We start from the raw sequence: 15240 nt of genomic DNA on the forward strand, positions 1-15240 counted from the left end.
TTCTAGAAAACGAGTAATTTATGTGCACAAACACACATCTTTCGTTACTTTTCAAGCTTTGAATCTCCGTAACTTCGGCAAATGAGCTCCAACTACCTTCAAAATTTGACCACAGAATCACCTCAACGAGCTCTTTAACATGACAAATAAGGCTTCAATGTATCTTGGTGAGTTTTCTAGAAACGAGTAATTTATGTGCACAAACACACATCTTTCGTTACTTTTCAAGCTTTGAATCTCCGTAACTTCGGCAAATGAGCTCCAACTACCTTCAAAATTTGACCACAGAATCACCTCGACGAGCTCTTTAACATGACAAATAAGGCTTCATTGTATCTTGGTGAGTTTTCTAGAAAACGAGTAATTTATGTGCACAAACACACATCTTTCGTTACTTTTCAAGCTTTGAATCTGCGTAACTTCGGCAAATGAGCTCCAACTTCCTTCAAAATTTGACCACAGAATCACCTCGACGAGCTCTTTAACATGACAAATAAGGCTTCAATGTATCTTGGTGAGTTTTCTAGAAAACGAGTAATTTATGTGCACAAACACACATCTTTCGTGACTTTGCAAGCTTTGAACCTCCGTAACTTCGGCAAATGAGCTCCAACTACGTTCAAAATTTGACCACAGAATCACCTCGACGAGCCCTTTAACACGACTTATAAGGCTTCATTGTATATTGGCGAGTTTTCTAGAAAACGAGTAATTTATGTACTCAAACACACATCTTTCGTGACTTTTCAAGCTGTGAACCTCCGTAACTTCGACAAATGAACTGCAAATGCCTTCAAAATTTGATCACAGAATCACTTCGGCGAGCTCTTTAACATGACTAGTAAGGCTTCATTGTATCTCGGTGAGTTTTCTAGAAAGCGAGTAATTTATGTGCACAAACACACATCTTTCGTTACTTTTCAAGCTTTGAATCTCCGTAACTTCGGCAAATGAGCTCCAACTACCTTCAAAATTTGACCACAGAATCACCTCGACGAGCTCTTTAACATGACAAATAAGGCTTCAATGTATCTTGGTGAGTTTTCTAGAAAACGAGTAATTTATGTGCTCAAACACACATCTTTCGTGACTTTTCAAGCTTTGAAACTCCGTAACTTCGGCAAATGAGCTCCAACTACCTTCAAAATTTGACCACAGTATCACCTCGACGAGCACTTTAACACGACTAATAAGGCTTCATTGTATCTTGGTGAGTTTTCTAGAAAACGAGTAATTTATGTGCACAAACACACTTCTTTCGTGACTTTTCAATCTTTGAACCTTCGTAACATCGGCAAATGAGCTCCAACTACCTTCAAAATTTGACCACAGACTCACCTCGACGAGCACTTTAACACGACTTATAAGGCTTCATTGTATATTGGCGAGTTTTCTAGAAAACGAGTAATTTATGTACTCAAACACACATCTTTCGTGACTTTTCAAGCTGTGAACCTCCGTAACTTCGACAAATGAACTGCAAATGCCTTCAAAATTTGATCACAGAATCACTTCGGCGAGCTCTTTAACATGACTAGTAAGGCTTCATTGTATCTCGGTGAGTTTTCTAGAAAGCGAGTAATTTATGTGCACAAATACACATCTTTCGTGACTTTTCAAGCTTTGAACCTCCGTAACTTCGGCAAATGAGCTCCAACTACGTTCAAAATTTGACCACAGAATCACCTCGACGAGCACTTTAACACGACTAATAAGGCTTCATTGTATCTTGGTGAGTTTTTTAGAAAACGAGTAATTTTCGTGCACAAACACACTTCTTTCGTGACTTTTCAAGCTTTGAACCTCCGTAACTTCGGCAAATGAGCTCCAACTTCCTTCAAAATTTGACCACAGAATCACCTCGACGAGCTCTTTAACGTGACAAATAAGGCTTCAATGTATCTTGGTAAGTTTTCGAGAAACGAGTAATTTATGTGCACAAACACACATCTTTCGTTACTTTTCAAGCTTTGAATCTCCGTAACTTCGGCAAATGAGCTCCAAATAGCTTCAAAATTTGACCACAGAATCACCTCGACGAGCACTTTAACAAGACTAATAAGGCTTCATTGTATCTTGGTGAGTTTTCCAGAAAACGAGTAATTTATGTGCACAAACACACTTCTTTCGTGACTTTTCAAGCTTTGAACCTCCGTAACTTCGGCAACTGAGCTCCACATACGTTCAAAATTTGACCACAGAATCACCTCGACGAGTAATTTAACACGACTAATAAGGCTTCATTGTATCTTGGTGAGTTTTCTAGAAAACGAGTAATTTATGTGCACAAACACACTTCTTTCGTGACTTTTCAAGTTTTGAAACTCCGTAACTTCGGCAAATGAGCTCCAAATAGCTTCAAAATTTGACCACAGAATCACCTCGACGAGCACTTTATCACGACTAATAAGGCTTCATTGTATCTTGGTGAGATTTCTAGAAAACGAGTAATTTATGTGCTCAAACACACATCTTTCGTGACTTTTCAAGTTTTGAACCTCCGTAACTTCGGCAAATGAGCTCCAACTACCTTCAAAATTTTACCACAGAATCACCTCGACGAACTCTTTAACACGACTTATAAGGCTTCATTGTATCTTGGCGAGTTTTCTAGGAAACGAGTAATTGATGTGCTCAAACTTCAAGTTTTGAACCTCCGTAACTTCAGCAAATGAGCTCCAACTACCTTCAAAATTTGACCACAGACTCACCTCGACGAGCACTTTAACACGACTTATAAGGCTTCATTGTATCTTGGCGAGTTTTCTAGAAAACAAGTAATTTATGTGCACAAACACACTTCTTTCGTGACTTTTCAACCTTTGAACCTTCGTAACATCGGCAAATGAGCTCCAACTACCTTCAAAATTTGACCACAGACTCACCTCGACGAGCACTTTAACACGACTTATAAGGCATCATTTTATCTTGGCGAGTTTTCTAGAAAACGAGTAATTTATGTGCACAAACACACATCTTTCGTGACTTTTCAAGTTTTGAACCTCCGTAACTTCGGCAAATGAGCTCCAACTACCTTCAAAATATAACCACAGAATCACCTCGACGAGCACTTTAACACGACTAATAAAGCTTCATTATTAGAAGGCGGACCACGGTCGAAGGCGGACGTGTGGAAGTGTGCTCCGATATAAATCGGTTTTAGTTTTCGCATCGTCGACGTAAAGCAGTGTTTTTCAACGCTAAGCCGAAGAAACAGCGGTTTTGGCAGTGCGAAAACTAATTTTTGCCCTGCACGCTGACGACGTGATTGATAAGATACTTCGGTGACTTTTTGCATGGACATTATTAGATCGGTGTCTTTTCGCGTGCCGTGTCTTCAACGTTACGTTAATTTACACCGTTAGCGTTATTTAAATTTTTCTTTTTTTTTTTTTCAGCGGTTAGAGGTGAGGTTGTGCGGAGTAAGGCCTTACTGGGGTGTGGTTAACATCGCTGAGGCACTCGGAGCCTCTGAAACCCCCGGCAACTCCATGGAGATCCAGGACTCTAAACTTGGGATTCCTTCGGGAAAAAAAGGTGCTGTAGCCAAAACAATTTTGAAGGAAAGGAGGGATGTAACTGGGAGAGTGACTATGCCGCTCGTAAGGAAGGGAAGTGTTCCGGAGAGCTTGATGAGGAAAGAGGAGGTAGAAGGAGCTGAGATAGGATTCGCAAAGAGAGGTAAGGTGCAGAGGACTCCGCCCAAGGACAAAGGAGGGGAAACAGAAGAAAATGTGGTAAGTGGGCAAAACGTGGAAGTGCATTGTCCGGTATTCTCCGTAGAAGAGGTGCCAAACAGTGCACCAAAAGGGAAGAGGAAGAGGATGGATGAATCCATTGTGGGAGGAGAGGAAGAAGGTCCCAGGGCTCTCTTGGAAGTAGCCAGGGAACAGGTAGGCGATGTCGATAGAATCCTGAAGGAGTCTTACCACCCCAAACAGGAACTAGTGGACGCTGTCTCTGTGCTGAAAAGCACGATTAGGAGCATGGTGCTGGAGAAAGAGGGGAAGGGGCAGGAGAACAGGAAACTCGAGGAGGAGAATAAAAGACTAAGGGACGAGGTCGCTCGACTAAGGGCTGGCAAGCGGGAGGGAGTGTCTGTTGAATGCCAGACGGAAACTGAGGAGAAGAGAAAAAATGGTGAGGTTAAAATGAGGCTAACAACTTTAGCTAGGGAGGGAAAGATCTTGGAGGCCATCAAGGAGAGATGGGACGATGGGATCTTTGAAGCTACTGAGATAGCTCGTGGAGACCCTATCAGTGAGGGTTTTAGGATGGACCTCGCGGTCCTGGTAGGTAAGGGAGATAGCGCGCTGAAGGAGCGATTTCTGCAGCTTCTCCCAGAGCTGAGGGAGCTCGAGGCTGAAGAAGGGAGGATGGCCAGCCTCGTGCAGACGTGCAACCTTAGGAAAGGAGGTAAGGTAGTTACGAAAACCAAGCACGTCTACTTTCAGGAGTTGGAGAGTACAGGGCCGGTAGGGGTTTTTGAAGCCCTCAAGGTCCTCGCGGGAACAATGCTGGAAGAGGGGAGAGACAGCGTATCCATCCCATTGGTTCCGGATGCCAACCCGTGGCAACTTCGGAAGGTCTGCGAACTAGCATGCTGGACCCTGAAAGAGAACATCAGGGTAAAGCTGTACTTACCTGGAGGGACATCCTCCGGGAGGGAGGCAGTACAGGGACCTGGTCCTAAAAGATCAGAAGAAGAGGTAGTCTTCGTGGCTAAACAGGAGGGGGTAAGTTACAGCGACACCCTCCGTAAAGTCCGACAACTGGTTGCCAACAGCCAAACCAAGGTTGACATCGGGACAGTCAGGGAGACGAAAAAAGGTGAGGTGCTAATCACGCTCCCTAAAGGAGGCGAACAGGGAGAGGAGCTGAAAAACATCCTGGGAAAAGGAATGGGGGAAGGTAACGTAAGGTCGGGGGCGAATAGTAAAATTGTAGTGTTCCAGCTTACGGGACTGGATGGAGTCACTACAGGGGAAGAAGCCACTAGTGCGGTGGCCACCGCGACCGGTCTGGACTCCAAGAAGCTCCGGCTCAAGGGGCTTAAGGCAAGCTATGGAAGCTGCCAAACCGCCACGTTCCTCGTTAGAGAGGGGGACGCCGAGAATCTTCGAGTAGTCACCGATTTGAGAGTCGGCATTAATATGTGCCGGCTTAAGGAGAGGAAGGACTCGGGAAGATGCTACCGGTGCTGGGAACTGGGACATCGGGCACAGGCATGTAAAGGCGTAGATAGGACCCGACTGTGCGCCCGTTGTGGGAAGGAGGGGCACAGGGCGAAGGATTGTAAAGATCCTCGCTACTGCCCCCTCTGTAAAGCGGAGGGCCACAGCGCGGGCGGACCCAACTGCAAGGGGCCAGTAAAGGCATTTGCAGGCGGTAGGGGTACTGACCCGGAAAAAACAACTGAGCCGCAACCAGGGATGTCCAAAAATAAGGACGAGATTGGGAAGGCTACCGAGGAGAGGAGCACGGAACAAATCTAGTAAGTAGATTAAATAGTATAATCGGTATGCGTGTTTTAGGAGCGGGAGTGAATGTGGAGAGTGTAAATGGCACGATGGCGGTATTTAAGGAACTCAGATGTCTACAGATCAATCTGGACAGAAGGCGGGTTGCTACCGACTTGCTGTACCAGACGATCAGAGAACAGGACATTGATGTCGTTCTGGGGCAGGAGCCTAACCAAGCCCTGAAGAATGTCATCAGGGATAATGACGATGGAGCGTTCATTTGGCTTAAAAGCGGGATGAGAGCGAAGTCGATCCACAGGGACCGGGGGTTCGTGGCGGTGGAACTGGGCCGATTTACGCTGGTCTCGGTATACTTCTCGCCGAATAAGACCACAGGTGAGTTCGAGGCCATGATTAATCGGTTAGATAATTTTGTAGGAGGCATGGACGGCAGGAGAGTCCTCATAGCTGGGGACTTCAATGCGAAATGCCAGATATTTGGTTCTGGCGTCAGGAATGCCTACGGGAGAGTCCTGGAGGAGTTCGTTGAAGCGAGAGAGCTCACCCCGCACAACAACGGGGGAGAGTGGACGTTCGGCAACAAGAATGGAAGATCTGTCATAGACGTAACTATGAGTGGCGCTATCGTAGCGCGCATGGTGAGTCAATGGCAGGTCGAGCGGGACGTGCTGAGTGGAAGTGGACACAGGTACATAACCTACAGAATTGTAGGGAATGGAACCGAAACTCTAGGAGTGAAAGATGAGAGAAATAAGAAAGGATGGATCGTGACCGAGAAAGGAATTGGTAAGTTGATTAAATACGTTAACGAGCGTGTTTTAGGGTGGGGCGGAACCGAACCTGACCAAATAGTCGAGGAAATTGGGGAAGCCTGCGACCAGTGCCTACTCAAGAAGAGTGCAAAAACAGGGGGCAAAAAGGCGGTCTACTGGTGGAACGAAACAGTAGGTACGCACAGGAAGGAATGTTTGCAGGCCAGACGAAGGATGACGAGGATAAAGGGAGCCAGAGAAACGAACGAGGAGAGAAGTGCAGCAGAAGACGAATATGGAAGAGCCAAGAAGATCCTCAAGGATTCCATTCGGAATGCCAAGAGGAACGCATGGAAAAAGCTGTGCGATGACTTGGAGACGAACGTCTGGGGTCTCGGCTACAGGATTGTGGCAGAGAAGCTCGGGCGCCTGAAACCGAGCCACTTGGCGGAGACCGACATGCTAAAGCGCGTGGACGAACTCTTCCCGAGAAAAGACAAAGTAAGATGGGACAGAATTGTTGTAGGTGCCGAGGACGTGGAACGGGTCTCGGCAGAGGAGATTCGACAGGCGGCCAGGGAACTAGGGAGCCGAAAGGCCCCAGGGTTGGACGGAATTCCCAATGAGGTCATTAAGACCTACCTTGAGATTAAGCCCCAAGGGATGGCAGACTGTGTCACGAACATCCTGGTGACAGGGCAATTCCCGAAAATATGGAAGAGGGCCCGGTTAGTTCTGGCGGAGAAGCCGAAGAAAGACCCGACAGCGGAGGCGTCGTATCGTCCCATCTGTCTCATCGACGGGCTCGGGAAGGTCGCGGAGAAAGTGATCAAGACCAGGCTGATGGCGGAGGCCATTGAGCGTGGAATGATTGATCAAAACCAGTTCGGTTTCGTGAAGGGTAGGAGCACTATCGACGCAATGCGGGCCGTAATGAAGGTCGTGGAGAGAATTAAGGAGACGAGAACCACTCATGCAGGATTGTGTGTGATGGTAACGATTGACGTTAAGAATGCGTTCAATTCTGCGCCATGGGATCTCATAGTTGAAACACTTAAGAGGTCCCAGGTTAGCAGCTATGTTGTAGGTGTGGTGCAATCGTACCTGGACGAAAGGACAGTGCAGCTGCCTAACGGGGATGTAAGGGAAATGTCGTGTGGGGTCCCGCAGGGGTCGGTGTTAGGCCCCGTATTGTGGAACCTCTATTACGACGAGCTGCTGAAGCTGGATTATCCGAGGGGCGTCACACCAGTGGCGTACGCGGATGATCTGGCGCTGGTGGTTACTGCCGGGTGCAGAAACACACTGGAGTTGAGGACCAAGGAAGCCATGGAGATGGTCATTGACACATTCAGAGCTAAAGGGCTCTGTATGGCGTCCGAGAAGACCGAAATGGTGCTACTCGCTGGGAGACGTAAGCTCACTAATATGAGTTTAGTTGTAGATCGTTTCAGGTACGAGACGACTACAAGCATTAAATATCTGGGGGTATGGTTCGGCAAAGACGCGAGGTTCGCCGAACACGCTCGAAGGACTGCCGACAAAGTGGGAGGAATAATCCAAAAGCTGGAGGGCATCCTACCCAGAGTCAACGGCATGGGATTTGAGAGGAGAAGGGTGATGGTCATGGCGGCGTCGTCGGCGCTTCTGTATGCTGTGCCGGTGTGGCACGGAGTGTTGAGGACCAAGATGTGTAGGGCCGTCCTGGAGCGGGCAAACAGAAGGCTCGCGATCAGGGTGGCCTGCGCATACAGAACGGTCCCGTGCGCAGCGGTCTTGGCGCTGGCCAAGATTCCTCCCATCAGACTGCGAGTGGAAGAGAGGAGAATGGTGTGGGAGAGAGGTAAAGGTTTTAGGAGGGAGGCCGCAGAGAGAGTGATGAGTGAGTGGGAGAGTGAGTGGGGTGTGTATGATGGATGGGTGAAGGTCTTCGTTCCGAGCATTAGACGATGGGTCGAATGCGAATGGACGAGGACCGGGTACGAACTAACGCAGGTGTTTACCGGACACGGAGTGTTCGGGAAATACTTGCACAAAATAAAGGTTGAAGAGAGTGACGGCTGCTGGTTCTGCGAGGAGCCAGGAGTTGCGGACTCCCCAGAGCACACAATCTGGGGATGTCCGGAGTGGGAGACCGATCGGACTGAGGCCAGGGGGGCGGGGCTCAACCTGGACCGTGGAACGATCGGCGCTGAACTCGTAGAGAGTGAATGTAAGTGGAGAGCGTTTGAGTGCATGGTCAAGAAGATCATGCGGAAGAAGATTGTGCGGGAACGGCACAGAAGAAGAAGGACGGACGCATAGCGAGAAGCTCTTACGAATTGGCGCCCCGAAGGAATGCCTACCAGGCGATACCGGGGCCATAAGAAGAGAGGGGGTGGTTTTAGTGGGTAGGCGGGCTCAGGCTCGAATCCCACACTACCCGACCCCGAGCGGTCGGGTGTCTTTTTGAAGATTTCCACCTCCTCGGGCACAAAAAAAAAAAAAAAAAAAAAAAAAAATAAAGCTTCATTGTATTTTGGTGAGATTTCTAGAAAACGAGTAATTTATGTGCTCAAACACACATCTTTCGTGACTTTTCAAGCTTTGATCCTCCGTAACATCGGCAAATGAGTTCCAACTACCTTCAAATTTTACCACAGACTCACCTCGACGAGCACTTTAACATGACTTATAAGGCTTCATTGTATCTTGGCGAGTTTTCTAGAAAACGAGTAATTTATGTGCACAAACACACTTCTTTCGTGACTTTTCAAGATTTGAACCTCCGTAACTTCGGCAAATGAGCTCCAACTACCTTCAAAATATGACCACAGAATCACCTCGACGAACTCTTTAACACAACTAACAAGGCTTCGTTGTATCTTGGTGAGTTTTCTAGAAAACGAGTAATTTATGTGCACAAACACACATCTTTCGTTACTTTTCAAGCTTTGAATCTCCGTAACTTCGGCAAATGAGCTCCAACTACCTTCAAAATTTGACCACAGAATCACCTCGACGAGCTCTTTAACATGACAAATAAGGCTTCATTGTATCTTGGTGAGTTTTCTAGAAAACGAGTAATTTATGTGCACAAACACACATCTTTCGTTACTTTTCAAGCTTTGAATCTGCGTAACTTCGGCAAATGAGCTCCAACTTCCTTCAAAATTTGACCACAGAATCACCTCGACGAGCTCTTTAACATGACAAATAAGGCTTCAATGTATCTTGGTGAGTTTTCTAGAAAACGAGTAATTTATGTGCACAAACACACATCTTTCGTGACTTTGCAAGCTTTGAACCTCCGTAACTTCGGCAAATGAGCTCCAACTACGTTCAAAATTTGACCACAGAATCACCTCGACGAGCCCTTTAACATGACAAATAAGGCTTCAATGTATCTTGGTGAGTTTTCTAGAAAACGAGTAATTTATGTGCTCAAACACACATCTTTCGTGACTTTTCAAGCTTTGAAACTCCGTAACTTCGGCAAATGAGCTCCAACTACCTTCAAAATTTGACCACAGTATCACCTCGACGAGCACTTTAACACGACTAATAAGGCTTCATTGTATCTTGGTGAGTTTTCTAGAAAACGAGTAATTTATGTGCACAAACACACTTCTCTCGTGACTTTTCAATCTTTGAACCTTCGTAACATCGGCAAATGAGCTCCAACTACCTTCAAAATTTGACCACAGACTCACCTCGACGAGCACTTTAACACGACTTATAAGGCTTCATTGTATATTGGCGAGTTTTCTAGAAAACGAGTAATTTATGTACTCAAACACACATCTTTCGTGACTTTTCAAGCTGTGAACCTCCGTAACTTCGACAAATGAACTGCAAATGCCTTCAAAATTTGATCACAGAATCACTTCGGCGAGCTCTTTAACATGACTAGTAAGGCTTCATTGTATCTCGGTGAGTTTTCTAGAAAGCGAGTAATTTATGTGCACAAATACACATCTTTCGTGACTTTTCAAGCTTTGAACCTCCGTAACTTCGGCAACTGAGCTCCACATACGTTCAAAATTTGACCACAGAATCACCTCGACGAGTAATTTAACACGACTAATAAGGCTTCATTGTATCTTGGTGAGTTTTCTAGAAAACGAGTAATTTATGTGCACAAACACACTTCTTTCGTGACTTTTCAAGTTTTGAAACTCCGTAACTTCGGCAAATGAGCTCCAAATAGCTTCAAAATTTGACCACAGAATCACCTCGACGAGCACTTTATCACGACTAATAAGGCTTCATTGTATCTTGGTGAGATTTCTAGAAAACGAGTAATTTATGTGCTCAAACACACATCTTTCGTGACTTTTCAAGTTTTGAACCTCCGTAACTTCGGCAAATGAGCTCCAACTACCTTCAAAATTTTACCACAGAATCACCTCGACGAACTCTTTAACACGACTTATAAGGCTTCATTGTATCTTGGCGAGTTTTCTAGGAAACGAGTAATTGATGTGCTCAAACTTCAAGTTTTGAACCTCCGTAACTTCAGCAAATGAGCTCCAACTACCTTCAAAATTTGACCACAGACTCACCTCGACGAGCACTTTAACACGACTTATAAGGCTTCATTGTATCTTGGCGAGTTTTCTAGAAAACAAGTAATTTATGTGCACAAACACACTTCTTTCGTGACTTTTCAACCTTTGAACCTTCGTAACATCGGCAAATGAGCTCCAACTACCTTCAAAATTTGACCACAGACTCACCTCGACGAGCACTTTAACACGACTTATAAGGCATCATTTTATCTTGGCGAGTTTTCTAGAAAACGAGTAATTTATGTGCACAAACACACATCTTTCGTGACTTTTCAAGTTTTGAACCTCCGTAACTTCGGCAAATGAGCTCCAACTACCTTCAAAATATAACCACAGAATCACCTCGACGAGCACTTTAACACGACTAATAAAGCTTCATTATTAGAAGGCGGACCACGGTCGAAGGCGGACGTGTGGAAGTGTGCTCCGATATAAATCGGTTTTAGTTTTCGCATCGTCGACGTAAAGCAGTGTTTTTCAACGCTAAGCCGAAGAAACAGCGGTTTTGGCAGTGCGAAAACTAATTTTTGCCCTGCACGCTGACGACGTGATTGATAAGATACTTCGGTGACTTTTTGCATGGACATTATTAGATCGGTGTCTTTTCGCGTGCCGTGTCTTCAACGTTACGTTAATTTACACCGTTAGCGTTATTTAAATTTTTCTTTTTTTTTTTTTCAGCGGTTAGAGGTGAGGTTGTGCGGAGTAAGGCCTTACTGGGGTGTGGTTAACATCGCTGAGGCACTCGGAGCCTCTGAAACCCCCGGCAACTCCATGGAGATCCAGGACTCTAAACTTGGGATTCCTTCGGGAAAAAAAGGTGCTGTAGCCAAAACAATTTTGAAGGAAAGGAGGGATGTAACTGGGAGAGTGACTATGCCGCTCGTAAGGAAGGGAAGTGTTCCGGAGAGCTTGATGAGGAAAGAGGAGGTAGAAGGAGCTGAGATAGGATTCGCAAAGAGAGGTAAGGTGCAGAGGACTCCGCCCAAGGACAAAGGAGGGGAAACAGAAGAAAATGTGGTAAGTGGGCAAAACGTGGAAGTGCATTGTCCGGTATTCTCCGTAGAAGAGGTGCCAAACAGTGCACCAAAAGGGAAGAGGAAGAGGATGGATGAATCCATTGTGGGAGGAGAGGAAGAAGGTCCCAGGGCTCTCTTGGAAGTAGCCAGGGAACAGGTAGGCGATGTCGATAGAATCCTGAAGGAGTCTTACCACCCCAAACAGGAACTAGTGGACGCTGTCTCTGTGCTGAAAAGCACGATTAGGAGCATGGTGCTGGAGAAAGAGGGGAAGGGGCAGGAGAACAGGAAACTCGAGGAGGAGAATAAAAGACTAAGGGACGAGGTCGCTCGACTAAGGGCTGGCAAGCGGGAGGGAGTGTCTGTTGAATGCCAGACGGAAACTGAGGAGAAGAGAAAAAATGGTGAGGTTAAAATGAGGCTAACAACTTTAGCTAGGGAGGGAAAGATCTTGGAGGCCATCAAGGAGAGATGGGACGATGGGATCTTTGAAGCTACTGAGATAGCTCGTGGAGACCCTATCAGTGAGGGTTTTAGGATGGACCTCGCGGTCCTGGTAGGTAAGGGAGATAGCGCGCTGAAGGAGCGATTTCTGCAGCTTCTCCCAGAGCTGAGGGAGCTCGAGGCTGAAGAAGGGAGGATGGCCAGCCTCGTGCAGACGTGCAACCTTAGGAAAGGAGGTAAGGTAGTTACGAAAACCAAGCACGTCTACTTTCAGGAGTTGGAGAGTACAGGGCCGGTAGGGGTTTTTGAAGCCCTCAAGGTCCTCGCGGGAACAATGCTGGAAGAGGGGAGAGACAGCGTATCCATCCCATTGGTTCCGGATGCCAACCCGTGGCAACTTCGGAAGGTCTGCGAACTAGCATGCTGGACCCTGAAAGAGAACATCAGGGTAAAGCTGTACTTACCTGGAGGGACATCCTCCGGGAGGGAGGCAGTACAGGGACCTGGTCCTAAAAGATCAGAAGAAGAGGTAGTCTTCGTGGCTAAACAGGAGGGGGTAAGTTACAGCGACACCCTCCGTAAAGTCCGACAACTGGTTGCCAACAGCCAAACCAAGGTTGACATCGGGACAGTCAGGGAGACGAAAAAAGGTGAGGTGCTAATCACGCTCCCTAAAGGAGGCGAACAGGGAGAGGAGCTGAAAAACATCCTGGGAAAAGGAATGGGGGAAGGTAACGTAAGGTCGGGGGCGAATAGTAAAATTGTAGTGTTCCAGCTTACGGGACTGGATGGAGTCACTACAGGGGAAGAAGCCACTAGTGCGGTGGCCACCGCGACCGGTCTGGACTCCAAGAAGCTCCGGCTCAAGGGGCTTAAGGCAAGCTATGGAAGCTGCCAAACCGCCACGTTCCTCGTTAGAGAGGGGGACGCCGAGAATCTTCGAGTAGTCACCGATTTGAGAGTCGGCATTAATATGTGCCGGCTTAAGGAGAGGAAGGACTCGGGAAGATGCTACCGGTGCTGGGAACTGGGACATCGGGCACAGGCATGTAAAGGCGTAGATAGGACCCGACTGTGCGCCCGTTGTGGGAAGGAGGGGCACAGGGCGAAGGATTGTAAAGATCCTCGCTACTGCCCCCTCTGTAAAGCGGAGGGCCACAGCGCGGGCGGACCCAACTGCAAGGGGCCAGTAAAGGCATTTGCAGGCGGTAGGGGTACTGACCCGGAAAAAACAACTGAGCCGCAACCAGGGATGTCCAAAAATAAGGACGAGATTGGGAAGGCTACCGAGGAGAGGAGCACGGAACAAATCTAGTAAGTAGATTAAATAGTATAATCGGTATGCGTGTTTTAGGAGCGGGAGTGAATGTGGAGAGTGTAAATGGCACGATGGCGGTATTTAAGGAACTCAGATGTCTACAGATCAATCTGGACAGAAGGCGGGTTGCTACCGACTTGCTGTACCAGACGATCAGAGAACAGGACATTGATGTCGTTCTGGGGCAGGAGCCTAACCAAGCCCTGAAGAATGTCATCAGGGATAATGACGATGGAGCGTTCATTTGGCTTAAAAGCGGGATGAGAGCGAAGTCGATCCACAGGGACCGGGGGTTCGTGGCGGTGGAACTGGGCCGATTTACGCTGGTCTCGGTATACTTCTCGCCGAATAAGACCACAGGTGAGTTCGAGGCCATGATTAATCGGTTAGATAATTTTGTAGGAGGCATGGACGGCAGGAGAGTCCTCATAGCTGGGGACTTCAATGCGAAATGCCAGATATTTGGTTCTGGCGTCAGGAATGCCTACGGGAGAGTCCTGGAGGAGTTCGTTGAAGCGAGAGAGCTCACCCCGCACAACAACGGGGGAGAGTGGACGTTCGGCAACAAGAATGGAAGATCTGTCATAGACGTAACTATGAGTGGCGCTATCGTAGCGCGCATGGTGAGTCAATGGCAGGTCGAGCGGGACGTGCTGAGTGGAAGTGGACACAGGTACATAACCTACAGAATTGTAGGGAATGGAACCGAAACTCTAGGAGTGAAAGATGAGAGAAATAAGAAAGGATGGATCGTGACCGAGAAAGGAATTGGTAAGTTGATTAAATACGTTAACGAGCGTGTTTTAGGGTGGGGCGGAACCGAACCTGACCAAATAGTCGAGGAAATTGGGGAAGCCTGCGACCAGTGCCTACTCAAGAAGAGTGCAAAAACAGGGGGCAAAAAGGCGGTCTACTGGTGGAACGAAACAGTAGGTACGCACAGGAAGGAATGTTTGCAGGCCAGACGAAGGATGACGAGGATAAAGGGAGCCAGAGAAACGAACGAGGAGAGAAGTGCAGCAGAAGACGAATATGGAAGAGCCAAGAAGATCCTCAAGGATTCCATTCGGAATGCCAAGAGGAACGCATGGAAAAAGCTGTGCGATGACTTGGAGACGAACGTCTGGGGTCTCGGCTACAGGATTGTGGCAGAGAAGCTCGGGCGCCTGAAACCGAGCCACTTGGCGGAGACCGACATGCTAAAGCGCGTGGACGAACTCTTCCCGAGAAAAGACAAAGTAAGATGGGACAGAATTGTTGTAGGTGCCGAGGACGTGGAACGGGTCTCGGCAGAGGAGATTCGACAGGCGGCCAGGGAACTAGGGAGCCGAAAGGCCCCAGGGTTGGACGGAATTCCCAATGAGGTCATTAAGACCTACCTTGAGATTAAGCCCCAAGGGATGGCAGACTGTGTCACGAACATCCTGGTGACAGGGCAATTCCCGAAAATATGGAAGAGGGCCCGGTTAGTTCTGGCGGAGAAGCCGAAGAAAGACCCGACAGCGGAGGCGTCGTATCGTCCCATCTGTCTCATCGACGGGCTCGGGAAGGTCGCGGAGAAAGTGATCAAGACCAGGCTGATGGCGGAGGCCATTGAGCGTGGAATGATTGATCAAAACCAGTTCGGTTTCGTGAAGGGTAGGAGCACTATCGACGCAATGCGGGCCGTAATGA

The 15240-nt window shown here is 47.5% G+C and overlaps 2 protein-coding genes across 2 annotated transcripts; both read left to right on the plus strand.

Moving 5' to 3' along the window:
* The first annotated feature begins 3491 nt into the window (after positions 1-3491).
* Positions 3492-6451, plus strand: LOC136350055 (uncharacterized). Its single transcript, XM_066301578.1, has 3 exons — positions 3492-3681; positions 3784-6121; positions 6195-6451. Exons 1-2 carry the CDS (start codon positions 3492-3494, stop codon positions 5493-5495), a joined length of 1902 nt encoding a protein of 633 aa, XP_066157675.1. The 3' UTR covers positions 5496-6121; positions 6195-6451.
* Positions 5522-14550, plus strand: LOC136350056 (uncharacterized). Its single transcript, XM_066301579.1, has 4 exons — positions 5522-8500; positions 11467-11749; positions 11852-14189; positions 14263-14550. Exons 1-3 carry the CDS (start codon positions 5522-5524, stop codon positions 13561-13563), a joined length of 4974 nt encoding a protein of 1657 aa, XP_066157676.1. The 3' UTR covers positions 13564-14189; positions 14263-14550.
* The last annotated feature ends 690 nt before the right edge of the window (positions 14551-15240 follow it).

The sequence above is a fragment of the Euwallacea fornicatus genome, unplaced genomic scaffold (assembly GCF_040115645.1).
Source record: "Euwallacea fornicatus isolate EFF26 unplaced genomic scaffold, ASM4011564v1 scaffold_89, whole genome shotgun sequence".
NCBI lineage: Eukaryota > Metazoa > Arthropoda > Insecta > Coleoptera > Curculionidae > Euwallacea > Euwallacea fornicatus.